Raw genomic sequence first — 20,269 nt, 5'->3', positions numbered from 1 at the left:
TGTCAGGGCATACGCGAAACTAGGTTTTAATGAGAAATCTTTGGTAGCTAAACCTCTCTGGCCTGGGTCCAAGAGAGCCAGGGGGTCAAAATTCTATAAAGAGCAAAGAGCAGATTTAGGTCCCCGTGTAGTGCAGTGATGCCTTCCTCGGAAAACCTCCAAGTGCAAACATACATTAGGCAGGTGAGAACTGCAAATATTTTTTTACTGCTTTTCTCCAAAATATGGAAATAGAAAAGGAAAAAAAACTCTTGTTATGTTAAGAGCTAGGATTTCAATTTCAAGGCCAAGTACATACACACCTTTGAATGTACTTACCCCACTATTTTCTTAAAAACAGGGGCCAGAAGAAATGCAGTCATATATGAAGAGGCTTTCAGTGAAACTGGAGTATTACGCAAAGTGTGACTCCATAAAGTAAAAACAAAAAGAACTCTCTTCCAAGCCTCAAGGACCTGGTGCCTACTCCCTAGATTTGTCACCACGCTAACGCCACTTGGAAGTCACGTTATCTTTCTAAGCCTCAGCTTGCTTTGTGAAATACGGGGTTAGGCTGAATGTCTAATCTCCTCTCTGAGGGAGGCAGAGAGGAAGAAGGACGAAAGCCTGGGCTGGGGAAGCCAAGCGATGGCAGGTCAGCTGCGTCTGCAACTTACGGCCACGTGATCCTGAGCAAGCCAGGAAGCCTCTCCACAGAGCATTCTCTCCTGATGTAAAATAGGGATGGTAACACCCACCACTTACGGTGGCTGCAAAGATTAATGCTCTTAACAAAGGACATGGCCTCCAGTCAGTAATCCCTCCTTCCAGCTCCAGTGTTCTAAGAGTCCAGCCTTACCGGAGGTCCTACTTTGACTCGAGGACAGAGTAGACAGATGGAGATGGCCCAGAAGCCAGAGCGCATTTGACTGAAGACCAATCACTCCAGACACGCTGATGACCTATGGATGGAAATGTGACAGTGCAATGATCGGGCAAGATCCAAACTCCACTTAATAAAAGGTCACTCATAGAAAGTCGTTTATCTTTAACGAGGTGGTAGCTTGTCTGGTAATGACAAGCTCTATGACAAGTTGTAAGGTCACATGCGTGTCTTCTAAACCCTGGACATACAGCTGATCAACAACTATTGCTGAATTAACGAATCAATCAGTCAAACATGATAGGAGGTAGCACTGGTGGTCTCAGGTTTCACCGAGTCAGCTGGTCTCAAAGGAATATTTTTAAAAAGGAAAAAAAGTCCCGAGAGTGGGGGAAAAAAAAAAAAGGTGTTAGTTATTTAAGAATAAAATACCTTTAAGGATGGAAGGAGATGTTATTTTGTCCTCTAAGTAATGTTCTATTACTGCTTTATCACTCATCATAAGGATTTTGTTCAGTAAGAGTTTTCATTTATCGGTTTTTCTCCCAAGTGGAGCAACTTAAGTTTCAGCATAATTCTTTTCTTGAGAATTGTGTTCATACATTCACAAGAGAGTTTCTTCTGTTTAGAGATTTATGTTTGCTTTAAAAATTTTTTTTTGAATGTTTGTTTATTTTTGGAGGAGAGAGAGACAAGAGCGTGAGTGGGGAGGGGCAGAGAGAGAGGGAGACACAGAATCCGAAGCAGGCTCCAGGCTCCGAGCTGTCAGCACGGGGACCGACGCGGGGCTCGAACTCACGAACCGTGAGATCATGACCTGCGCCAAAGTCGGACGCTCAATTGACCGAGCCATCCAGGCGCCCCAGATTTATGTTTGCTTTTAAAAGCACGAATCACTAAAACTTGTTTATGTGGTAGGTGTGATAATCAGCTGTATTTTACAATAATGAGAAAAAAGTATGCTAAATGCAAAGACTACTTGAAAAGGCCATCTACAAAGTTCTATATGTACTAAGAATGCCAATTATGCAAAGGAACTAAGAATTCTTGAAAAGATTTATGACCAATTTTTACAAACACTTGCTTCGAGTTGTGAGGACCATCAGTGATATTTTTTTCAGCTTCTTTCATTCTGTACTTTCACATTCGAGGCAATGAAATTAGTACATTTTTAAAAGTAAAAATCTTAAAATATAAAATCATTTCTCAGCCGATGAACAGACTCGTTCTCTAGCCAAGAGTGCTGACAATGATTTACCCAAATAGTTTTGTCAGTTACATGTGAACTAGTGCCTCTTGACCATTCTACTTCGACACGGGCCCTTCCTTTGGTCACCCTCCATTTTACTTTGTCCTTAGGACCTAAAACTCCTTGCAGGGTCAGGTTTTAAGTTTTAAAGGCAACCAATGCCAACTCAAGTTAGCTCAAACACGACCGCTTTTTCTCCAGAGGCAGTGGGTGTTTGTTGGCAAACGCAGGGGCATAAGCCACTCTCAAACGCTGCTTGGACTCCATGTGAATGACCAGAGACCTCCCCATGTTTCAAGCAAAAGTCTGTATCATCAGAGAAAGGCAATAAAAGGGAGTATCCATTTTCCCATCCACGGATTTTAAATCCCTCTTCTCACCTGAGTTACAGTTTTAATGACTTCATTAAGTCTGGCTTGAAAATGAGAGGTCTGGATGGCTTCTGCCTTCAGCTGAAAGAAAAAGAAATACCCACGCCAACATTCCCCAAAAAGTAAACGATGGTATTCGCAGTGTATGAGCTATCATCTTCTAAGCTATGCTATAATTTGCCATTGTGTCTTTACATCTCAAAAACAAAAGCTATGGGCTCCTTGAGGGGAGGGCCCAAGCTGTATTCATCATCGATTTCCTGGAACCGGTTCCGTAGCACTCACTTAACACACCTTCACTGTACGAACACGGGTGCTCCTTAGAATTACTTGTTAACTGAAACATACATGTGTCCACTGTGGACGTAATATACTAGATAGAAACTTAAACATGACAGATACAAAACGGAGTTTCTTATGGATGACTTAAATTTCTTACGATCGGTCACTTTTCTCGAGCAGGGAACTTTGTGGAAAGTACATAAGCTAAGTTTAATTCCTATACACCGGATACAAAAAGGGAACAAATATCTAACAACAAATTCTTAACCCAGAGCGATTTTCTATACATCAAGGCACTGAAAAGCCCAGTACAACCATTACTGTGACCATGTATTCAGTCCTTAGCATACTGAGATACTGGGCATGCTCCTCTTGCCGTGGCTATGTACACATTCATATTCCTCCCCTTCTTTTGTTGTTTTTACCTGCATTACATCCCCTTCAGAGCCCACCAAGGCCACCATGCCATGAAGAGCTGCAAGGCAGAGCATTGTCGGAGTGCCCTGGAAACAAAGCATCGGATATGTCAAGAGGCAAACGGTCCTTGGGTTTGAATTCTAAAAAAACCTATTCTATCACAGAGAAATACGGGTCAAAATGGTACTAAATTTCTAGGGTCAACATAACCCGTATCCCTAAACCAAAAATGGCAGCAGGCTTGAATAAAGTAATAGGTTGAAGTTATTAGATCATAGGCGGCTTCTTGTTGGTTTTTATTTTTCAAAACCCCAATGCGCCTTTAAAATGAAAACACTGAGAAAGTAGCCTCTTAAAAAAAAAAAAGCTGTCATAGTTGACAGGATAGATCATTTATAAGGGATTAAAAGTTCCTGCATCTCTTTTGTTTGAAATTGCCTATTCTTTTACTGTTGGGCTGTGTACCTCAGCAGCACCTATAAGTGGCCTAATAAAATAGCTCTTTCTTCCTTTATAAAAATATAAAATAACATGCAGGACGTGACCTCCTACCTCTGTCAGAACAATTCTGATCCAGGCAGGGAGCAGCCGGTGGCCCAAGTCCTCCGCTTTTCCGTGTCCACACACAGACAATCCGTGAACCAGGTTTCCTAACGCTAGGGCAAAACCTGACGTCTGCATAAGCAAGGGAAAGACAAAGGGTAAGGAAACAGAAGAAGAATGGAACGGATCAGGAACTCGATAGACAGCAACCAAGCACTTCTAGGGGCTCCCTTTCCTACTGACACCTTCTCCTGCCATCTGAAAATCAGAGATTTGCAGATTTTTTTTAAAATCAAGACTTCTGGTTTGCAACAGAAACTGCAGTCTCACTAGGGAATTCAGCTGCAGTGAATGGTTTCTTTTAGGAAAGTAAGACCGGACTGTTACAAGACTTGACTCAAATGATCCAAATTTTCAGAAGGAATTAGGGTGAAAATACCAAGGTAGATCATGTAAGCCAAGTCAACTCCCAAACAAGAGGAGAGAAAGTCCTGAAACGAGTACAGCATATGCAAACCTCCACGTTTTGGCGTTGCAAGACCTATTCTGAATTTAAGTGTGCAGTCCTATGACCGTAAAACAGTAACAACGCAATATTAGCTAATAACCAGCAAATCCTGCAATAATTCACGATGGCCAAAATCGAGACCATGGGAAACCTATAAAAATCCAAATGGGGAAGGAGCATTTTTTTTTTTCAATTTAACTGTCATAAAATATACATAACATAAAATTTACCGTCTTAACCACTTTTCGGTGTAAGTTCAGTGGCATTAAACATATTCACACTGTTGTGCCACCGTCACCACCATCCATTGCTAGAACTTGTTCATCCTGCAAACTCCAACGTTATATCCCTTAAATAAGAACATCCTATTCTCCCTCTCCAAGCCCCTGGCGACTACCTCTCTTCTTTCTGTCTCAGTGCTTTTGATTACTTGAAGTATCTCGTGTAAGTAGAATCATACAGTATTTTTCTTTTTGTGATTGGCCCGTTTCACTTAGCATAATGTCCTCAAGATTCACCCACACCGTGGCATGTGTTTGAACCTCCTTCCTTTTGAAGGCTGAATAATATTTCAGAGGGAACATTTTAAGGGTATTTAATTTAATTGGCAGGTTTGTTTGTTTGTTTTATTTTTTTTAATGTTTGTTTTTGAGACAGAGAGCAGAGAGCAAGTGGGGGAGGGGCAGAGAGAGAGAGGGAGACAGAGGATCCAAAGCAGGCTCTAGGCTCTGATCTGTCAGCACAGAGTCCAACACGTGGCTTGAGCCCACGGACTGTGAGATCATGACCCAAGCCGAGGTTGAAAGCTCAACTGACTGAGGTACCCAGATGCCCCTTTAATTTGCAGGTATTTAAACTGTCACATGTGTATCCGGTCATGAACAGGGGTTCTCTGCTTTGAATTTGCTGAGGTTTCATGTCATCAGAGTCCTCTATGTGTTTATATCTTTACAAATTGTTATCGCTAGCCTTACCTTCCCCTAGCCACATGTTTTAAGATTTTATAAATATAGAACAATACATGGGGAGAGAGAAAAGTCTTTCATACCCAAAGAACATACAACATTAGGAGAGGAAAAAAAGACACTTCTGACTGTTGGCTAGAGCAGTGACAAGAGAGAAGAGTTAGAAGTTCTTTAGTTCTGGGCACAAAAAAAAAAAAAGCCCCACTACAGTCCAATTCTGAGTTAGTCAAAATTAGGACTCAGCAGCAACAGGAGACCCCAAGAGAGTTGTAATCACGGCACGCATTCCAACCTGTTGGTTGTTTTCTACCAACAGCTGAAGCTTGTTCATGATATCTTCAGCCTCGGTAGCCTCAATGATTCCGGCACTGAATGCTGATGTGCATACACAGCTGAGGGTATAGGCAAGGACCTAGACGAAAAGACAGCGGAAAATGTTTCTTCATGAGTGCAAACAAAAGAACACAATTTGGCTGACACCGATGTTTTGCCAAGCTTCTCCCCGGGATAAGGAATGGATTCAAGGACACCAACCATAAACCGGGCACCGTTCCGCTGCCCAATTCACGTGTCCCAACAACGTTAGGAGGTGGGTGTCACGATTCCTGCTTTACAGGTACGGACTTTGAGGCTCAACTACATACAGCTTGCAACTGACAGAGGCGAGATTCATACCTAGGTCTTTGGACTCACAATCAAAAAGTTCCATCATGATCTCATGGGAGGACACAGCATGAATCAACAGCAGAGGCAGATTTTTATCCCCAGTGAATGCTATCTTCTAATAGCCATGTGCTCTGATCCAAGGCCAAGCAGGAGAGGAAATTCAAAGAAGTTAAAACCCTGCTGCATTGGGGCGCCTGGGTGGCTCAGTCGGTTAAGCATCCGACTTCGGCTCAGGTCATGATCTCGCGCTCTGTGAGTTCCAGCCCCGCGTCGGGCTCTGTGCTGACAGCTCAGAGCCTGGAGCCCGCTTCAGATTCTGTGTCTCCCTCTCTCTCTGGCCCTCCCCCGTTCATGCTCTCTCTCTGTCTCAAAACTAAATAAACGTTAAAAAAAAAAAATTAAAAAAAAAAACAACAACCCTGCTGCATTAAGACTGTCTTTTAGGAGGAGTGGGGCATAATGGACCAGGCACATGGTTTTTAGGGTCACATAAATTGTGTAAAATAGAGGTAATACTACTTCCCACAGAGCACCGGGGTGCTAATTTAATAAATCAATGAATAGATAAGTAAACGAATATATGAATTAATTATAAGTGAAAAAGCATGCTGGGAGTTGAGAGCACGCACACTGAGGTGTAGGTCCCCAGTCGACCATTTCCGGGCTAAGTAACTTGGGGCGGGTCACTCGATCTATGTGAGCCTCAAGTTTTGCACATCACGGTTCATCATCCCCTCCCTGCTGCCTCCCACTTTCCTCTTGAAGCCCTCCTTTACAAAGATGCTGTTAAGGCCCGGTGGAAAGGTTCAACTCCCCACCGTGGTCAGTACGGCGTGAAGAAAGGAAGCCGTTTCCAAGGTAGAGGTTGGATAATAAAACATCAGAGGTGGGGAAAGACAAAACTGCCTGCTCAAGCCTTATGAATCGAAACATCAAGGCAGGCCGACGCAGCAGTTGTAAAAAACCTTGCCCTCCTTTCACTAATCACGTTGCCCCTTGGTGGCAAAGTTTCCTCCGTGGGCTTACAAAAAAATACGTGCTTTCAGCCCGTGTCCTGCCACTGCTTTCAAAATGGAAATGCGGTGCCTGTGTTGGAACAAAACTGCAACCCTCCGTGCCCCAAAGAAATTCACCGATTCGACAAGTCCCATTGGGGAAAGCGAAGGGGCCGAGCAGGGAAACACAGCAGCCATTATGTAACTCATCAATGGCTCCCGGGCAGGCCCGGAGAAAACAGAATCTGCTCTAATGAGACAGAGAATCCGGCCAGGCCAAAAGGTCGTCCCTGGGTCCTCCCAAAGAAGAACACAAGGTGGTTCAGCTTCACCTGGGCACAGAGACACGCGCCTTGGACGGTCGCTCGGGACGCGGGGCACACGCGCAAGCTGCGTCACACAGGCCGCAGTTGTGCGTAGTTTTGCGCCGCGACAGAAAAATCTTTTCGTGAAGTGTGGTAAAGGGAATTTCCTCAATGATTTTTCATGCTGGCTGACACGAAGAAAGGGGAAAAAAAAAAAATCAAATGCCTTTTCGCTCTGCAGTTTCTTAGGCTTCTTCCGGGCCATCTTTTATAGTCACATTTGGCTGGAGCGTAATTCTAAATATCTCCATTTAACCTTCCTGCGGAAATCGCAGCTCTTCTTAGAAAGTGCCTTCTGGCGATGCTGACTTAGGTTTTTGCATTCACTAAAGGCTCTTATCTTCTATGCCACATTTAAGTCTGAGTTGATTTAAACAGCTGCACAATTTGAAACCTTATGATCTAACATAGGTTGTTTGCCACTCAGATTTTTCTCCTTATCCTGGCCTGAAACTGAGGAAGAATTTAATTTCAGGGTGACCAAAACATGAGAAGTAGAAAATAAGCAGCAACAGGAACACAAAAAACAAAGAAAGCCGTCACTTCCGGCTCCTACCTCCTGAAATGTTCTGCTTTGGCTCCCACTGTCATCCAGGTAGGTAGACAGCTTCCGAAGCGATGCTGCCACATGAACTCGAGACTCCATTCGGCTGCTGTGGCTCATGAGGGACAGAACAAGTCCAACTCCCAATATACAGCCCGTGCTTGGATGCAAAGAAAAACAAAACAAAACAAAACAAAAACCCACAAAAAATGAGGTGTTAAAATCACCAGAAACCCACATCACCACTCTTCACTTATCACGCGAGTTTATACTGCTCTTCAGCCTGAGGTGAGATGGCTGGCTTCTAGATCCGCTGCCTGGGATATAAGTGTGCCCCATGAACCACGACAGGTGCACCCACCGCCCCCCTCAAAAGGAAAACTATATATTCAAACAAGTGTCCGTGGCCCGCGTTAGTGCTGTGTACCCACTGGAGAAGAACAAACGAAAACATGAAATAGGTTTGACTTAAACTCTAGGGTGAGGTAGGAAGACGAATAAAAAGTCAGGTGAAAGCAGCTCTACGTCTACTCTTAGAGAAATGCCATGGTCCTCTGCACCCTCCCTCTACGTCCACATATTGAGTGCACCATGATTAACTGCATGGGAGAGAAGACTCCGTCTCAGGATGCGAGCTGAGGACCTCTAATAATGGGGCAGGGGGCGGCGGGGGGGGGGGGGACGCATTGCGAGGCATGATGATGAGCAACTAAGTGCTTCATGTTTCCTAGTCAACATCCACAAGTGGAATTTCGTCCTTAAACTATGTATTTGTCTGTGCACAATGACATTAGTCCTCTTCTCCCCTCTGATCCCTCGGAGTACCACTGGGTCAGAAGAGAAAATGGACAAATGACAGGCTTGTCAAAAGTTACCCCATGTGACAATTCAATTGGAATCTTGGGCTTTGTGCCCCAATTCTCGTGAAAGAACACATATCCATTTGAAGGAAAAAACCAAAAACTGTTCTCCCGGAAAACTTCTGGTTAGGATGATAAGATCATGCAGCTGGAGGGCGATTTTCTACTTAAAAAGAAAAAAAAGAAAAAAAAGGTTTTGGTCATCATTGTGTTTTGAACTGAGGAGATGCCGAGCGTTTCAGAAATCATCCCGATTCTGGTTTGGCTTGCCTCGCACAGTATCTGCTGCTTAGGACGACGTTCCAGGGCACTTCTCCAGTAACATGTTTCACTGCCCGTAGGCTCTGTCAGTTTGCTCTCATATAGTAACTATCTCCGTGGCTGGTGTCAAGAACACTCACAGTGCTTCCTGCACATGTTAGTTACTTCCCCCAAACACCTCTTGCAAACGAAGCATCCACATCTGATAAAAAGACACCCAAGAGGAGAGGATTTGTTCAAGGCCATATGGAGAGTTTCCAGCAGATGACGGCCAGAAGACAGAGGTTTCGGACTCCCAGCCTTCTGTTCCATCTGCCCAATCCCAGGCCCCTCTCAGTGCCCCGTATGATGGCTGGACGAAATTGCCTATGAGAAGGCACCCTATCTAGAGCACGTTATTCCAGGTTCTATGGCGTTAACTATCTGGCATTAGGAAATCCTTTGCAAAGAAGCTACTGCAGTAATAATCCATCATTACTCAGGCAGAAGTGCTGTTACAGCTTACATGAACTTAACAACTAGCTCAACTAGCATAATGCACTGCCAACCAGTTAAATCAGCATCTAACATCTGAACGCTGCGTGCTTTTGAGACAAATCATGTTTCTGAAAGAGGAAAGGCACTCTTCATTAGTATGGATTTTTTTTTTAATCTTTTTTTTTTTTTTAACGTTTATTTATTTTTGAGACAGAGAGAGACAGAGCATGAATGGGGGAGGGTCAGAAAGAGGGAGACACAGAATCTGAAACAGGCTCCGGGCTCTGAGCTGTCAGCACAGGGGCCCGATGCGGGGCTCGAACTCACGGACCGTGAGATCGTGACCTGAGCCGAAGTCGGCGCTCAACCGACTGAGCCACCCAGGCGCCCCTTCATTAGTATGGATTTATAGCCCTTGTTTCTATTTAGGATCGACAGGGAAGGTTTTTTTTTTTTGTTTTTTTGTTTTTTTGTTTTTTTTTTGCTTTTGTGTGTGTGTGTGTGGGGGGGGGGGCTATCTTTCTGTACCGATGCATATAAAAAATTGACCGAATTAGAATCAAAGATAGAGTTAGACAAAATGTGATTAAGGGACACCTGGGTGGCTCAGTCAGTTGAGCGTCTGACTTCGGCTCAGGTCACGATCCCCTGGTTCGTGAGTTCGAGCCCCGCGTCAGGCTCTGTGCTGACAGCTCAGAGCCTGGAGCCTGCTTCAGATTCTGTATCCCTTGCTCTCACTGTGTCTCTCTCTCAAAAATAAACAAACATTAAAAAAATTATAAAAAACTAAATAGCAGGTATCTAAGTCTTGCTTTTGGCTATTCTGGGCATGCCAAAAACCTTTATCCTCTGGACTGAACGAAGTTCCTCTTCATCCTGAAGCATACGGGCACAAAGGCTTAGAAAAAGACATCCTGGTTTCTAGCTCACATTTACCTAAATATTATCACAGCATAATTATTCTTGGGCAAGGTTATCATTAATGATTCTATCCATTGCTACAATGGTAGATGTCTGTTGTCATGTGTGAATACATAATCTAACTATGTATATCAGTGTGCCAATATAAATATGCTAGAGTGTATGCATCATTGACCTCCTAAACTCCTTCTACTCTGTCTCATTTTTCCAGCATGCACCAGGAAGGCAGTCCTAAAGCTTTACTCCCGATGTTTTCTTCTGATTTCCAAATTATCCATATTTTAATGAGCTTATTTTTTGTCCTAAGTCTTAAAGATTCTTCTAGGTGCTTAGGTCAGCATTTCTGCACATTTACCTCATTTTAGCTTCCCTTTGATATGTTTGCCAGCTCTAAACCAAGAATGACTTGGGCAGAGGTAGCTTTCACAGCTTTCTCTCCAATGAAAACAAAAAGGAGTTCCACAGTGGTGCCTCAGACAGATAAAATAAAAACATATTATAATATTAGGTGTTAATTTCAGGTCTTGGAATTAATAACATGAATCTCTAAGAATACTAACAAACGATAAAGAGAATTTAAGTTGTAAAATCATATGCCCTATTATGTCCTGACTTACTTGAATCTCTTGTTCAAGCATACTAAAATATCACTGGCAAAAAGAAAATCTACAACTTCAAAGCTGTGCAATTCTGCTATGGGTGTTGCTATACCAAATGAGATATAAAGATTATCATGACACATTTTTTCTAAAATTAACCAGATGAATCTTCAATTCCTTACTTTATTGTGGGCACTCCTGCAGATTGAGTACGAGGCCATCTAATAATTAGTTCTAATAACAGTTAACATTTGTATAGCGCTTTGCCCTTCACAAAGTGCTATACAAATGTTATCGTATTTGTAAAAGCTCAATAGTAATTAACCAATGCTCAGGTCATCGATGGATGGCAGGACTGCTTAAGGCTGGGAGGACTGCAATGGCACAGTAATTACCACTAGATGGCAGCAAAAGGTAAACGATTGGGCCACGAACACCGACCAGACCAGGTGCAGGGTTCTCTCAGCAGGGACGTGTCCATTAAATCAAGGAAGCGTGGTGAATTTGCTCTGGGTGAATTCTACCACTTGAGGTAGCACGCTCCCAGATCTATTAACTACCCCCTGGTAATGCTTCCACTATTTCACTTGAGAGAGGACCGCCCTAGACTCCTGAATCTCATTAGACAGGGGAATACTTTATGCCTGGGCCTAGTTAGAATCTCTTTCTCTCTCTCTCTCTCTCTCTCTCTCTCTCTCTCTCTCTCTCTCTCTCTCATAGTGAGACACACCCACATGTTAAAAAAAAAAATAGTAACTACCATACTATCAGGTGTCAAATCGCTTTCTTTCTACTGAAATGTGTTCTCCACACAGAACTTGGCAAGACAGAAAAATGGCTTTGAAGTCCGACAACGTAGGCTTCTCCCCCAGCTCTGCTACTTACTGTGTGACCTTGAACCAGTCTATTTGAGACTCATTTTCTTAATCTATAAACCAAAGTGATGAGTATTCCTGTTTTAGTATCAACGTTTAGACTGTCACTGGGGCTTCATTACACGAGAAACGGGTGTGAAAATGCCTAGCTACCTAAGCACTAACAGCCACAGAGCATCAGGAATGACAAAATACTAAACTTCTTTAACTGTAGGAAGAACGGGAGTTTGGAGAAGATAGAGGGAGAAGTTCTTGAAGGATCTGGGCTTTTAATTGAACTCTCTGAAAAACAAGCAAGACTTCACTGAAGGACAGGAAACTTCTGATGGCTCTATTCTATTTAATTCTGCAGCATTAATCCCTATCTAGGCCCATCCTTCCCTCTCCCAAACATGGTTCTTCATTAAGGAGGTAAGAATCATGAAAGAAGAATGAAATAAGAATCTTATCAATATAAAAAGTTAACTTTAAAGTTAAATACACTTAGACATAGGAGGTTTTTATAAGCATAAATACCCATACTGTGGACAATTCAGTTATCTCTATGGTTCCCCTCACATTGAAACAAACTTCCTGCGGATTAGTGGAGATAACATGTGAAAGTCGTGCCTGATTGTTCCAACTGGCTGAAAGCCTGCAACATGTTAATGCACAAATGTGTACCCAATTTTATAATACCCTGAGCTACAGCCATGATGGATACCTGTGGGAAAAGGTAGGACTGGGGTGGCAGGTGGGCGTGGGGAGAGAAATGTATCTTACTCCTTGGTTGTAAAAGGCAACACCACCAACACATGGATTGGACTCAAAACTACCAATTCTTCATCAGACCCAGCAACGGTTAGATGGCCCTATCCCTTCCATTAAATCATTTTTGACATTCAAGAGACTTCCATCATGTCACCAAACTCTCTTTTCCCATATTCAAAGTCACGCTCTTAAAACATCTCGTTTCATCTCTAACATGTTTCATGATAAACTGGGTGGGTGTCAATGATTCTTCTCTAATCTCAGCCTGCATTTCAGAGAAGACCCTACAACTACCACCTACAAAGTGAAGAGTTCATGTTCTACTCATAATGAAATAGACGATATAGGCAGTTACTTCTAGTTACTTTTGTTAGTCTGCACTTACTTAACAGGCTAGATGATACGAATGTCACGCCAGATCACAAGTTCCTAAAGAGCCACCAATGTAAACACTCGTATCTAAACAGTGCCCATAACAGCAAAAAAGTAAATGAGTTCATAAACTGGAGGTTAGTGCTTACAATTTGTTGAGTTTTTTAATAATAATGAACCTCAGAGGATCTAAACCGGAGGTTCCAAAACATGTGGAAGTCCAAAAAGATACAATGTAGTCCTCAAGTGTGTCAATGTTTCAGAAAGCCTAATAAAACTACCTTCTCCCACACACAGACCAATTAAAACATTAAATGTCTCACTAAACAAGTACGGTTAGCCTTGTTTTTTGAGGGTTTTTTGTGGGGGGGGATTTTCGTTTTATGTAATCTCTACACCCAACACGGGGCTCAAACTCACAACCCTGAGATCAAGAGTTGCCTGCTCTATTGACTGCGCCAGCCAGGCACAAGGTATTGTTTTCTAAGTATTCTGTTTTGGTTTTGGTCACCTTTCACAAATTTTAAGATATTTAATAGACAAAATCTTTAAAAAGCATGAGATCTGGGGCGAGACAAGGAGAACCTATTGACACGGAGGAGGTTGGGACCCCCTGATATAACCTATGTTTTGCTTCCATTTTGATTCCTCAGTCATTGGGTTTCACAAGGGAAATCTAAATCATGGGTCAAAGGCTCCCTTCACCCAATCAAATTCAACCATTCAAATTTCCAATCAAATTTCAACCATTTAAAAAGGTTAAGTCATGCACATAAGTCTCCAGATACATGCTTCATATGATAACTACAAGACAGAACTAAGGTATTAGTAACTTAACGACAGCCATGAAGTGACGTGCATTGCTCTGTATTGAAGCAAACTATTGCTGAAACATGGTTTTTAGAAACAAGTAAGCTTTAAATTTTTTTTTAATGTTTATTTATTTTTGAGACAGAGAGAGACAGAGCATGAGCATGGGAGGCACAGAGAGAGAGAGAGAGGGAGACACAGAATCCAAAGCAGGCTCCAGGCTCTGAGCTGTCAGCACAGAGCCCGATGCGCAGCTCGAACTCATGAACCATGAGATCATGACCTGAGCCAAAGTCGGACACTTAACTGACTGAGCCACCCAGGCACCCCAGAAACAAGTAAGCTTTAATTACAGGTTTTTGATAATTACTGAAAAACTCTTTGTGAACGAATTCGAGATCAAGTCCTATGAATACTTCACGATATAATGCAAAATTCATGGCAGAGGAAGATTTGATGCCTAAATATCAGAGAGGAAAGGAAATCAACATACTTATATTCAAGACTAGCATCAAAGCAGCAATTTTCCAGGGCATCCAAAGACTTCATCAGAAGGAGGTTCATCTGTTGGCCAGATATATCGCTAGGCAAAGCAAGAGGAAAAACTGAATTACTGAAAATAATTCACATGTCCAAAATACCATTTAATATTTTCCTCTTAATATTTTAGTGAAAATACATTTTGTTAAAAAAAAATAAAAGTCACAGTATTGATGACTCACATATACTTATTTTGCAGAGAATTTAATTATTGAGTTTCTGTACAGTAGCATCACTTGTAAACCAATAAACTCAAAAATGACTACTTTTGTATTTCCTCAGCCCATTCACATTTTAAATCACTGAAAAAGACCAAAATCGGAATTCCAAAAACATTTTCAAGAAGGCCAATGTGATTTTCTTCGGAATATTTAACAGCCCACTAAGCTGATATTATCAATAATCATTGCAAATCTCTTTTCTTGCGAGGACCGTTACTTCTGATTTCATGTCTCAATTGGGAAGGCTGGTAAGCTCTACTCCTTTTTTCAAAGGCGGGGAGGGGAACCCCAGTCGTTTATTTTCCCTGCCTTTATACAGTAATTGATGTGGTTTTGCAATGGTCTTGGTGAGGGCTATGACTTCTGTAGTAAAACAAAACTTACAAGGTCATTCTGTGGCTGTTTTCTCAGGCAGAGTTGTGGGTTTCATCACCAACACTTTTTTTATCAAGGGGTTTCTAAGATGTCACTTCTCCTGCTGCCCCCTCGGACCACGCTAAGAGGAATGCGGCCCCAGGAATGCCAAACGGCCAGAGAGCACTTTAAATAAGGTCTTCCCAAACCAAAAATATAGTACTTTTGCCTGTGGTGAAGGATTGCATTTTGCAGCGAGAACACGCACGCGCGCGCGCACGCGCACACGCGCGCACACACACACACACACACACACACACACAGAGTTTTAATAGCTTTGACTAAATAAGTCCTTATTACAGCTGTTCTCTGGAGTAAAATATACTTAACTATCCTAAACAAATGCTAAAGAGATCCTACCGGTATCCTCTGGGAGTTATGACAGAAGCAAGCTTTGGAATAATATGCTTTTCTGAATAAATTCTAGACTGGAATTTAAATTCGGGTGACTTTCTCCTAAGCCTTAGCTAAAAATGGATGGCCATGATTCTCTTCTACAGGGTGATTTTTCATACTTGAGACCAACATACTGTCCTAATCCTGTTCCCCTGAGGGGTCATACTGGGCAATTTATTTGATGGCACTGGCTATTCAGGGTCAACAGCCCTCAAAATGCTTACTTTAATTTTAGAAAAATGGAAACTTCCTCCAAAAACGTCATTATCTGGTGACACCGTCATTATCTAGTAAAATATTTCTTGGCACCAAAAGTAAACACTTCAGGTTCCTCTCCTCCAGAAAATTAGGAAGGTGGCCACCATGAATAATTATACCACTGGCTACAGTGTGAACCCACTGACCAAAGGATGAAGCGTGCTATCCAGACAGATTATTAGAGCAAAGTGAAAATTTGCACTTATTCTGAGGGCTTTTGGCCTTGGAAAACACTTCCTGGTGTCCTTCCCCAGGCTCTCCAGCAGGTGCAAAGCCAAGTAAGACAGAGAGGGGTAGAAGGCGATCTAGGAACCGGTTTCTCAAGGTAGCATGATTAAATTAACCACACATGCGAGCTTGTCAAGCCCTAAACCCAGCAGCATCTCATCCTAAACTAATGAAGAAAGGAGCCAGAGCCAAGATGGGATGAAATGAGTTGCCTGGAATTAAACTGCCATGGCTCATTTTTAGTTGTAAAACATGTTGCTTGAAAGATACTGAAGAAAGAGCATGAACACAGATGGTGAAGAAACTGCCATTTGTAGCATTGTAGCAAAGGGAAAAAAAAAATCACTTTCAAGTTTTAAGCCTTTCAAAAATATGTTGTGTTCTGTCGCACACACAAGATATGTAACAGTCAATTCACATGCAAAGGGCAGCTTTTTGTTCATGTCCAGAACCAGGCCTATAAATAATAATGCTGGTGAACAGACCAAAATGAACATTCTAGAAACGTTTCATTTATGATCACAAAGACTAAGCCAATCTTCCCAATCGTCTGACAGATGTTTCTAAGAGCTGAAAATGATCATCTGAAATCTAGTATTTCCCTAGATCAATAGCAGTTCTCCTAAAGGTTTCACATAATGGTGTTTGCACAAAGCTATGTAAATTACAAATGCAAACTTAACCACTGGTTTCGAACTGAAATCTAAATATAGCGTCATGTCATCCAGTTTACCCACACTGACACCGTTTCTTGGCTTTGGACAGACCGTTAATTTCTGCCAACCAGGGAAGTTTAAGGACATCGAACATCTCAACAGGATGCCTCTTCCGACTACCCTATTTCCAGTGCAGGAAAATGGGGCCGAATTCCAAGTCAGCGACATCTAAATATTCATGATATTCAAATATTCATGTTGTACCACACTACAATCAATCTGGATATATAAAATTCTAAGATTTGTTATAAAATAAAGAAGAAATATAATGAACAACACAACCAAAGTAGATTTATGCACGAGACAACTTTTCCATCTAGTGGAATTTTCCACTTGGGTCTTTGCTATTCTGTTAGGTCCATTCAAGGGTAAAGCTAGCAGTCCAAGATTGACCGAACTGAGTAAAGCACGCAGTATAATATGCACAGATTAAGACTCTTTAAGGATTACAAAAATGTAGCCAAGGCACAGGATAAAAGCAATATTTAAAACTGGGTACACGCAGTTCTCAGGTGACTCAGGTAATTCCCAGCACCTCAGGCATAAGGGATACTCCAATCTTCGTCTCCCATTTTACAGTGATCCCAGTAAAGGATCAGCAATTATTTTCACCCTCATGAACCAGGAAAAAGAGCAGCTTTTTCATTTTTAGCACCAGAAGATTACACTTTTCCTCATATCTATTACCTGGGTGTATCCTGGGCTCTCATCTAAGGACGGAATGATTTTCAAGCAATCGTCACCTTAGTAAGAGCAGCCCTAAAAACACATTCATGTCTTCGCGATGGCGTTGGAGGCAAGCCAGGTTCCCTCACAAAGGAGAAGAAAGGCCCAACTTGCCCATGTCAAAAAGTTTGGCGAGCACACGCGGCTCAGAGAGCGCGTGCGTGCGCGCGTGTGCACGTGGGCCACGTCCTCTGCCTACATCACAAAGAGGAAAAGGAGGAACACGCGAACAAACCGTACCTGAGTTTCTCCTCACACAAGCGGGACAGAAACATCCCCAAAGCAAGGCCCATGTGGATTTGCACGGCTTGAGACTCATCAGCTCTTGGTTTCCCAGGTAACCTGGCAGTCAGCATGTTGAGGATTTCCTCAACCTTCTCTTTGCAAGAGATAATGAAAACTTGCACGAGGAGAGACAAAGCCGTGGCGGCAGCCGAGCGGGCAATGGCACTGGCTGTGTTTTCACCAGAATAGGATTTCTAGGACATGCCAAAGAAAGAAAACAGGGGGTTGGCCTTTTGTTTAAAACATGAAGGAAGCATACCTATCACCAGAGCACGAAACGCAACAATATCAGCTTCTCTTAGATCCGCTCCTGCTGGTGAAAAAAATGCAATTAAAAAAAAAAATCTATTTCTGGGCTTGTCTGTAGGTTACCTTGTCACTCTTCCTTACTGAAACGATTTTCGACTGAAACAAGCAGCTGATTAACAATATCCTTTTAAGTATGGGGAAAAAAAATCTTAAGTGTCTTCTCTTAAAGGCTATGAACTCCCTCACTATAAAGCCTGAAAAAAATGTCAGTGTTTTGAAAGCCCACATGCGTATATAATAAAGAACCCAAAGTGAAGTTACCCAAGCTTGGAGAAACCAGCAAGCCACATTATAAATGTGTACAGAGCTAGTTTTCTAGGAGAGAAAGAAAGAGTGTGCGTGCACACACGCTGCAGGACGGGAGGGGGGAGGGGGTGCGGGGGGGGGGCAGGAGGGGGGAGTGGTTAAAGTTTAGTATGAAGGAATAAATGTAAGTTCAGCACAGGGATCTATTGGCAGATCTCCCAAAATTTTTGGTGGGAACGCTTCCCAGTAGATGGATTATTTCCTACAGGGGGTTAATTCCTTTTAATTAAAAAGGAAGTTGAAATCCTAAAAGCCTCTGGTTACAAAGCAATAACCAGCTATTCAAAATGAAATGGGGAGCTCTATATGCGCCTTCCTATATGTAATTATGGGAAAAGAAATGAATAACAGCCCTGATAAAATGACAGGGCAGCTGAATATGAACAGCTTCTCCAAGAATCCCATGTTAGGGAGCTCCAACAGACGTTAAATACACTTACAAATACGTCTCGAATGGGGAAGAAAGCCCATTTATCACTCGGCACTGTCATCTACTTCAACTTTTCAGACACACCATAAAGGCTGTGCTGTCCCTTGCAGTCAAAGCACGTTAAAAGGTGTTTTTAATTCTGCACCCATTTGCTAAGCTTTAGCACTTTTTAAGGATAAAAATCACACACGTGCTAAGGTATTCTTTCAGCTAACATGGTACAATCGTAATGACAATACTATTCAAAATGACCCAGCTGCTAGAACACCGAAAATAAAGAAAGTGACTTTCGAATCAGGGCTTTGAAGAAGCACAAGAATGCAAAACGCACAAAGGTAAGAGGCAACCCTGAGCTGGCTACGAAAGAGATTATTTTTATTGGTTTGCAAGAACTAAGCAGCGTTATTAGAAATCTCAGAGAATATCCTGTCCTGGTGAATATCAGAACCAGACAGCTACTGCAAAGACCTCTATATAATCAGTTTTTCATCCATCATTAAAGGAGTAAGAACACATCTCACAGAAAACAAACTATCATAAAGAAATTACTTCTTTGAGTAAAGTCTACTTTCCAATTTAATTCTACATTATCTAGAAGTCATTTTTTTTTGGTCCCCAAGTATAGTTTAAAATTCTAGTTCTAGATCCTGAGCCCCAGATGAATACGTACCAGGTCCTCCCAAAAGGAGGACACAGAGGCACAGAGAGTGTTGTAGAGAGAAGACCTAAGGCAGTGGAGTTTCAGGCTAAAATCACAATCTTAGCAACAGTTCATGACCTGTGCTATATTTTTATTCGAATCAACTATAATCCTCCGCTGCTCAGCTGATTGTCCCATGATCACTATAATTCCCTAAGCACTGGAGACTGATAAGGCAGAACCAGAATAATTCCATGCAGATCCCCGAAATAAAGCATGCACTAGAGCCAATGAAGGGAAAAGAAAACCTCAACAAAAGAGTTGTATTTTCAGTTTGTTTCAAACTCTTAGGCTATTAGCAAGAAGAAAGAGAGTGACTCTTAAGTAACAGGTACTTTTTTTTACGATCAACAACATTACTCTGTACGTGAAGAGTATTTCACAGTTTTCAGGACATTTTCCCACAAATGGCATCATGTGATCCTCACCAATCTTTTATGAAGTTGGCAAAGCATTAGTTTTTACCTTCATTTTACAGGTAAGGAAAACAAAATGGTGGGTGAAGTATCAGGTCAACTTTCACAAAACTAGTAAAGGGTGGAGCTGAGGCTAAAATCACTACTGATAATACTGTTCAATTGCCTGGTTTACACACAAGGAAACAAAGGTCCAAAGAGATTAAATGAACTGCCCACGGTCACATATCCTGAAATTAAAAAAAAACCATGACTAGGGGCGTCTTGGTGGCTCAGTCAGTTGAGCTTCTGACTTCGGCTCAGGTCATGATCTCATGGTTTGTGGGTTCGAGCCCCGAATTGGGCTCTGTGCTGAAAGCTCAGAGCCTGGAGCCTGCTTCAGATTCTGTGTCTCCCTCTCTCTCTGTCCCTCCTGCACTTGCGCTTGGTCTCTTTCTCTCAAAAATAAATAAACATTAAAACAAACAAACAACTATGACTGGACACTCAGGGACAGCAATCTTCAACTAGTGTTTATTTCACTACAGCTGTAGCTCTTGACTCTGACTACACATGGGAATAATCCAGAGACCTTTCCAAAGACTGATAACGCCCAAGACCTATCCCTAAGCAATTAAATTAGAGGAGAGGCC

At 42.2% G+C, this 20,269-nt stretch overlaps 1 protein-coding gene across 4 annotated transcripts in view; it reads right to left on the bottom strand.

The window, feature by feature from the left end:
- FOCAD (focadhesin) overlaps positions 1 to 20,269 on the bottom strand; it is a 319,129-nt gene that overhangs the window by 46,945 nt on the left and 251,915 nt on the right. For all 4 annotated transcript variants that reach the window (XM_042965277.1, XM_042965278.1, XM_042965279.1 and 1 more), the window contains 8 exons: positions 17,432 to 17,670; positions 14,186 to 14,275; positions 7,780 to 7,927; positions 5,490 to 5,609; positions 3,734 to 3,856; positions 3,190 to 3,267; positions 2,492 to 2,563; positions 839 to 941 (listed from right to left, as the gene is read on the bottom strand). In XM_042965277.1, the coding sequence (XP_042821211.1) occupies positions 839 to 941; positions 2,492 to 2,563; positions 3,190 to 3,267; positions 3,734 to 3,856; positions 5,490 to 5,609; positions 7,780 to 7,927; positions 14,186 to 14,275; positions 17,432 to 17,670 (973 nt within the window). The remainder of the gene's footprint in view (positions 1 to 838; positions 942 to 2,491; positions 2,564 to 3,189; positions 3,268 to 3,733; positions 3,857 to 5,489; positions 5,610 to 7,779; positions 7,928 to 14,185; positions 14,276 to 17,431; positions 17,671 to 20,269) is intronic.

The sequence above is a fragment of the Panthera tigris genome, chromosome D4 (assembly GCF_018350195.1).
Source record: "Panthera tigris isolate Pti1 chromosome D4, P.tigris_Pti1_mat1.1, whole genome shotgun sequence".
Lineage (NCBI taxonomy): Eukaryota > Metazoa > Chordata > Mammalia > Carnivora > Felidae > Panthera > Panthera tigris.
Note: the sequence above shows the minus strand (reverse complement) of the source record. Positions and strands in the feature narration are given on the sequence as shown.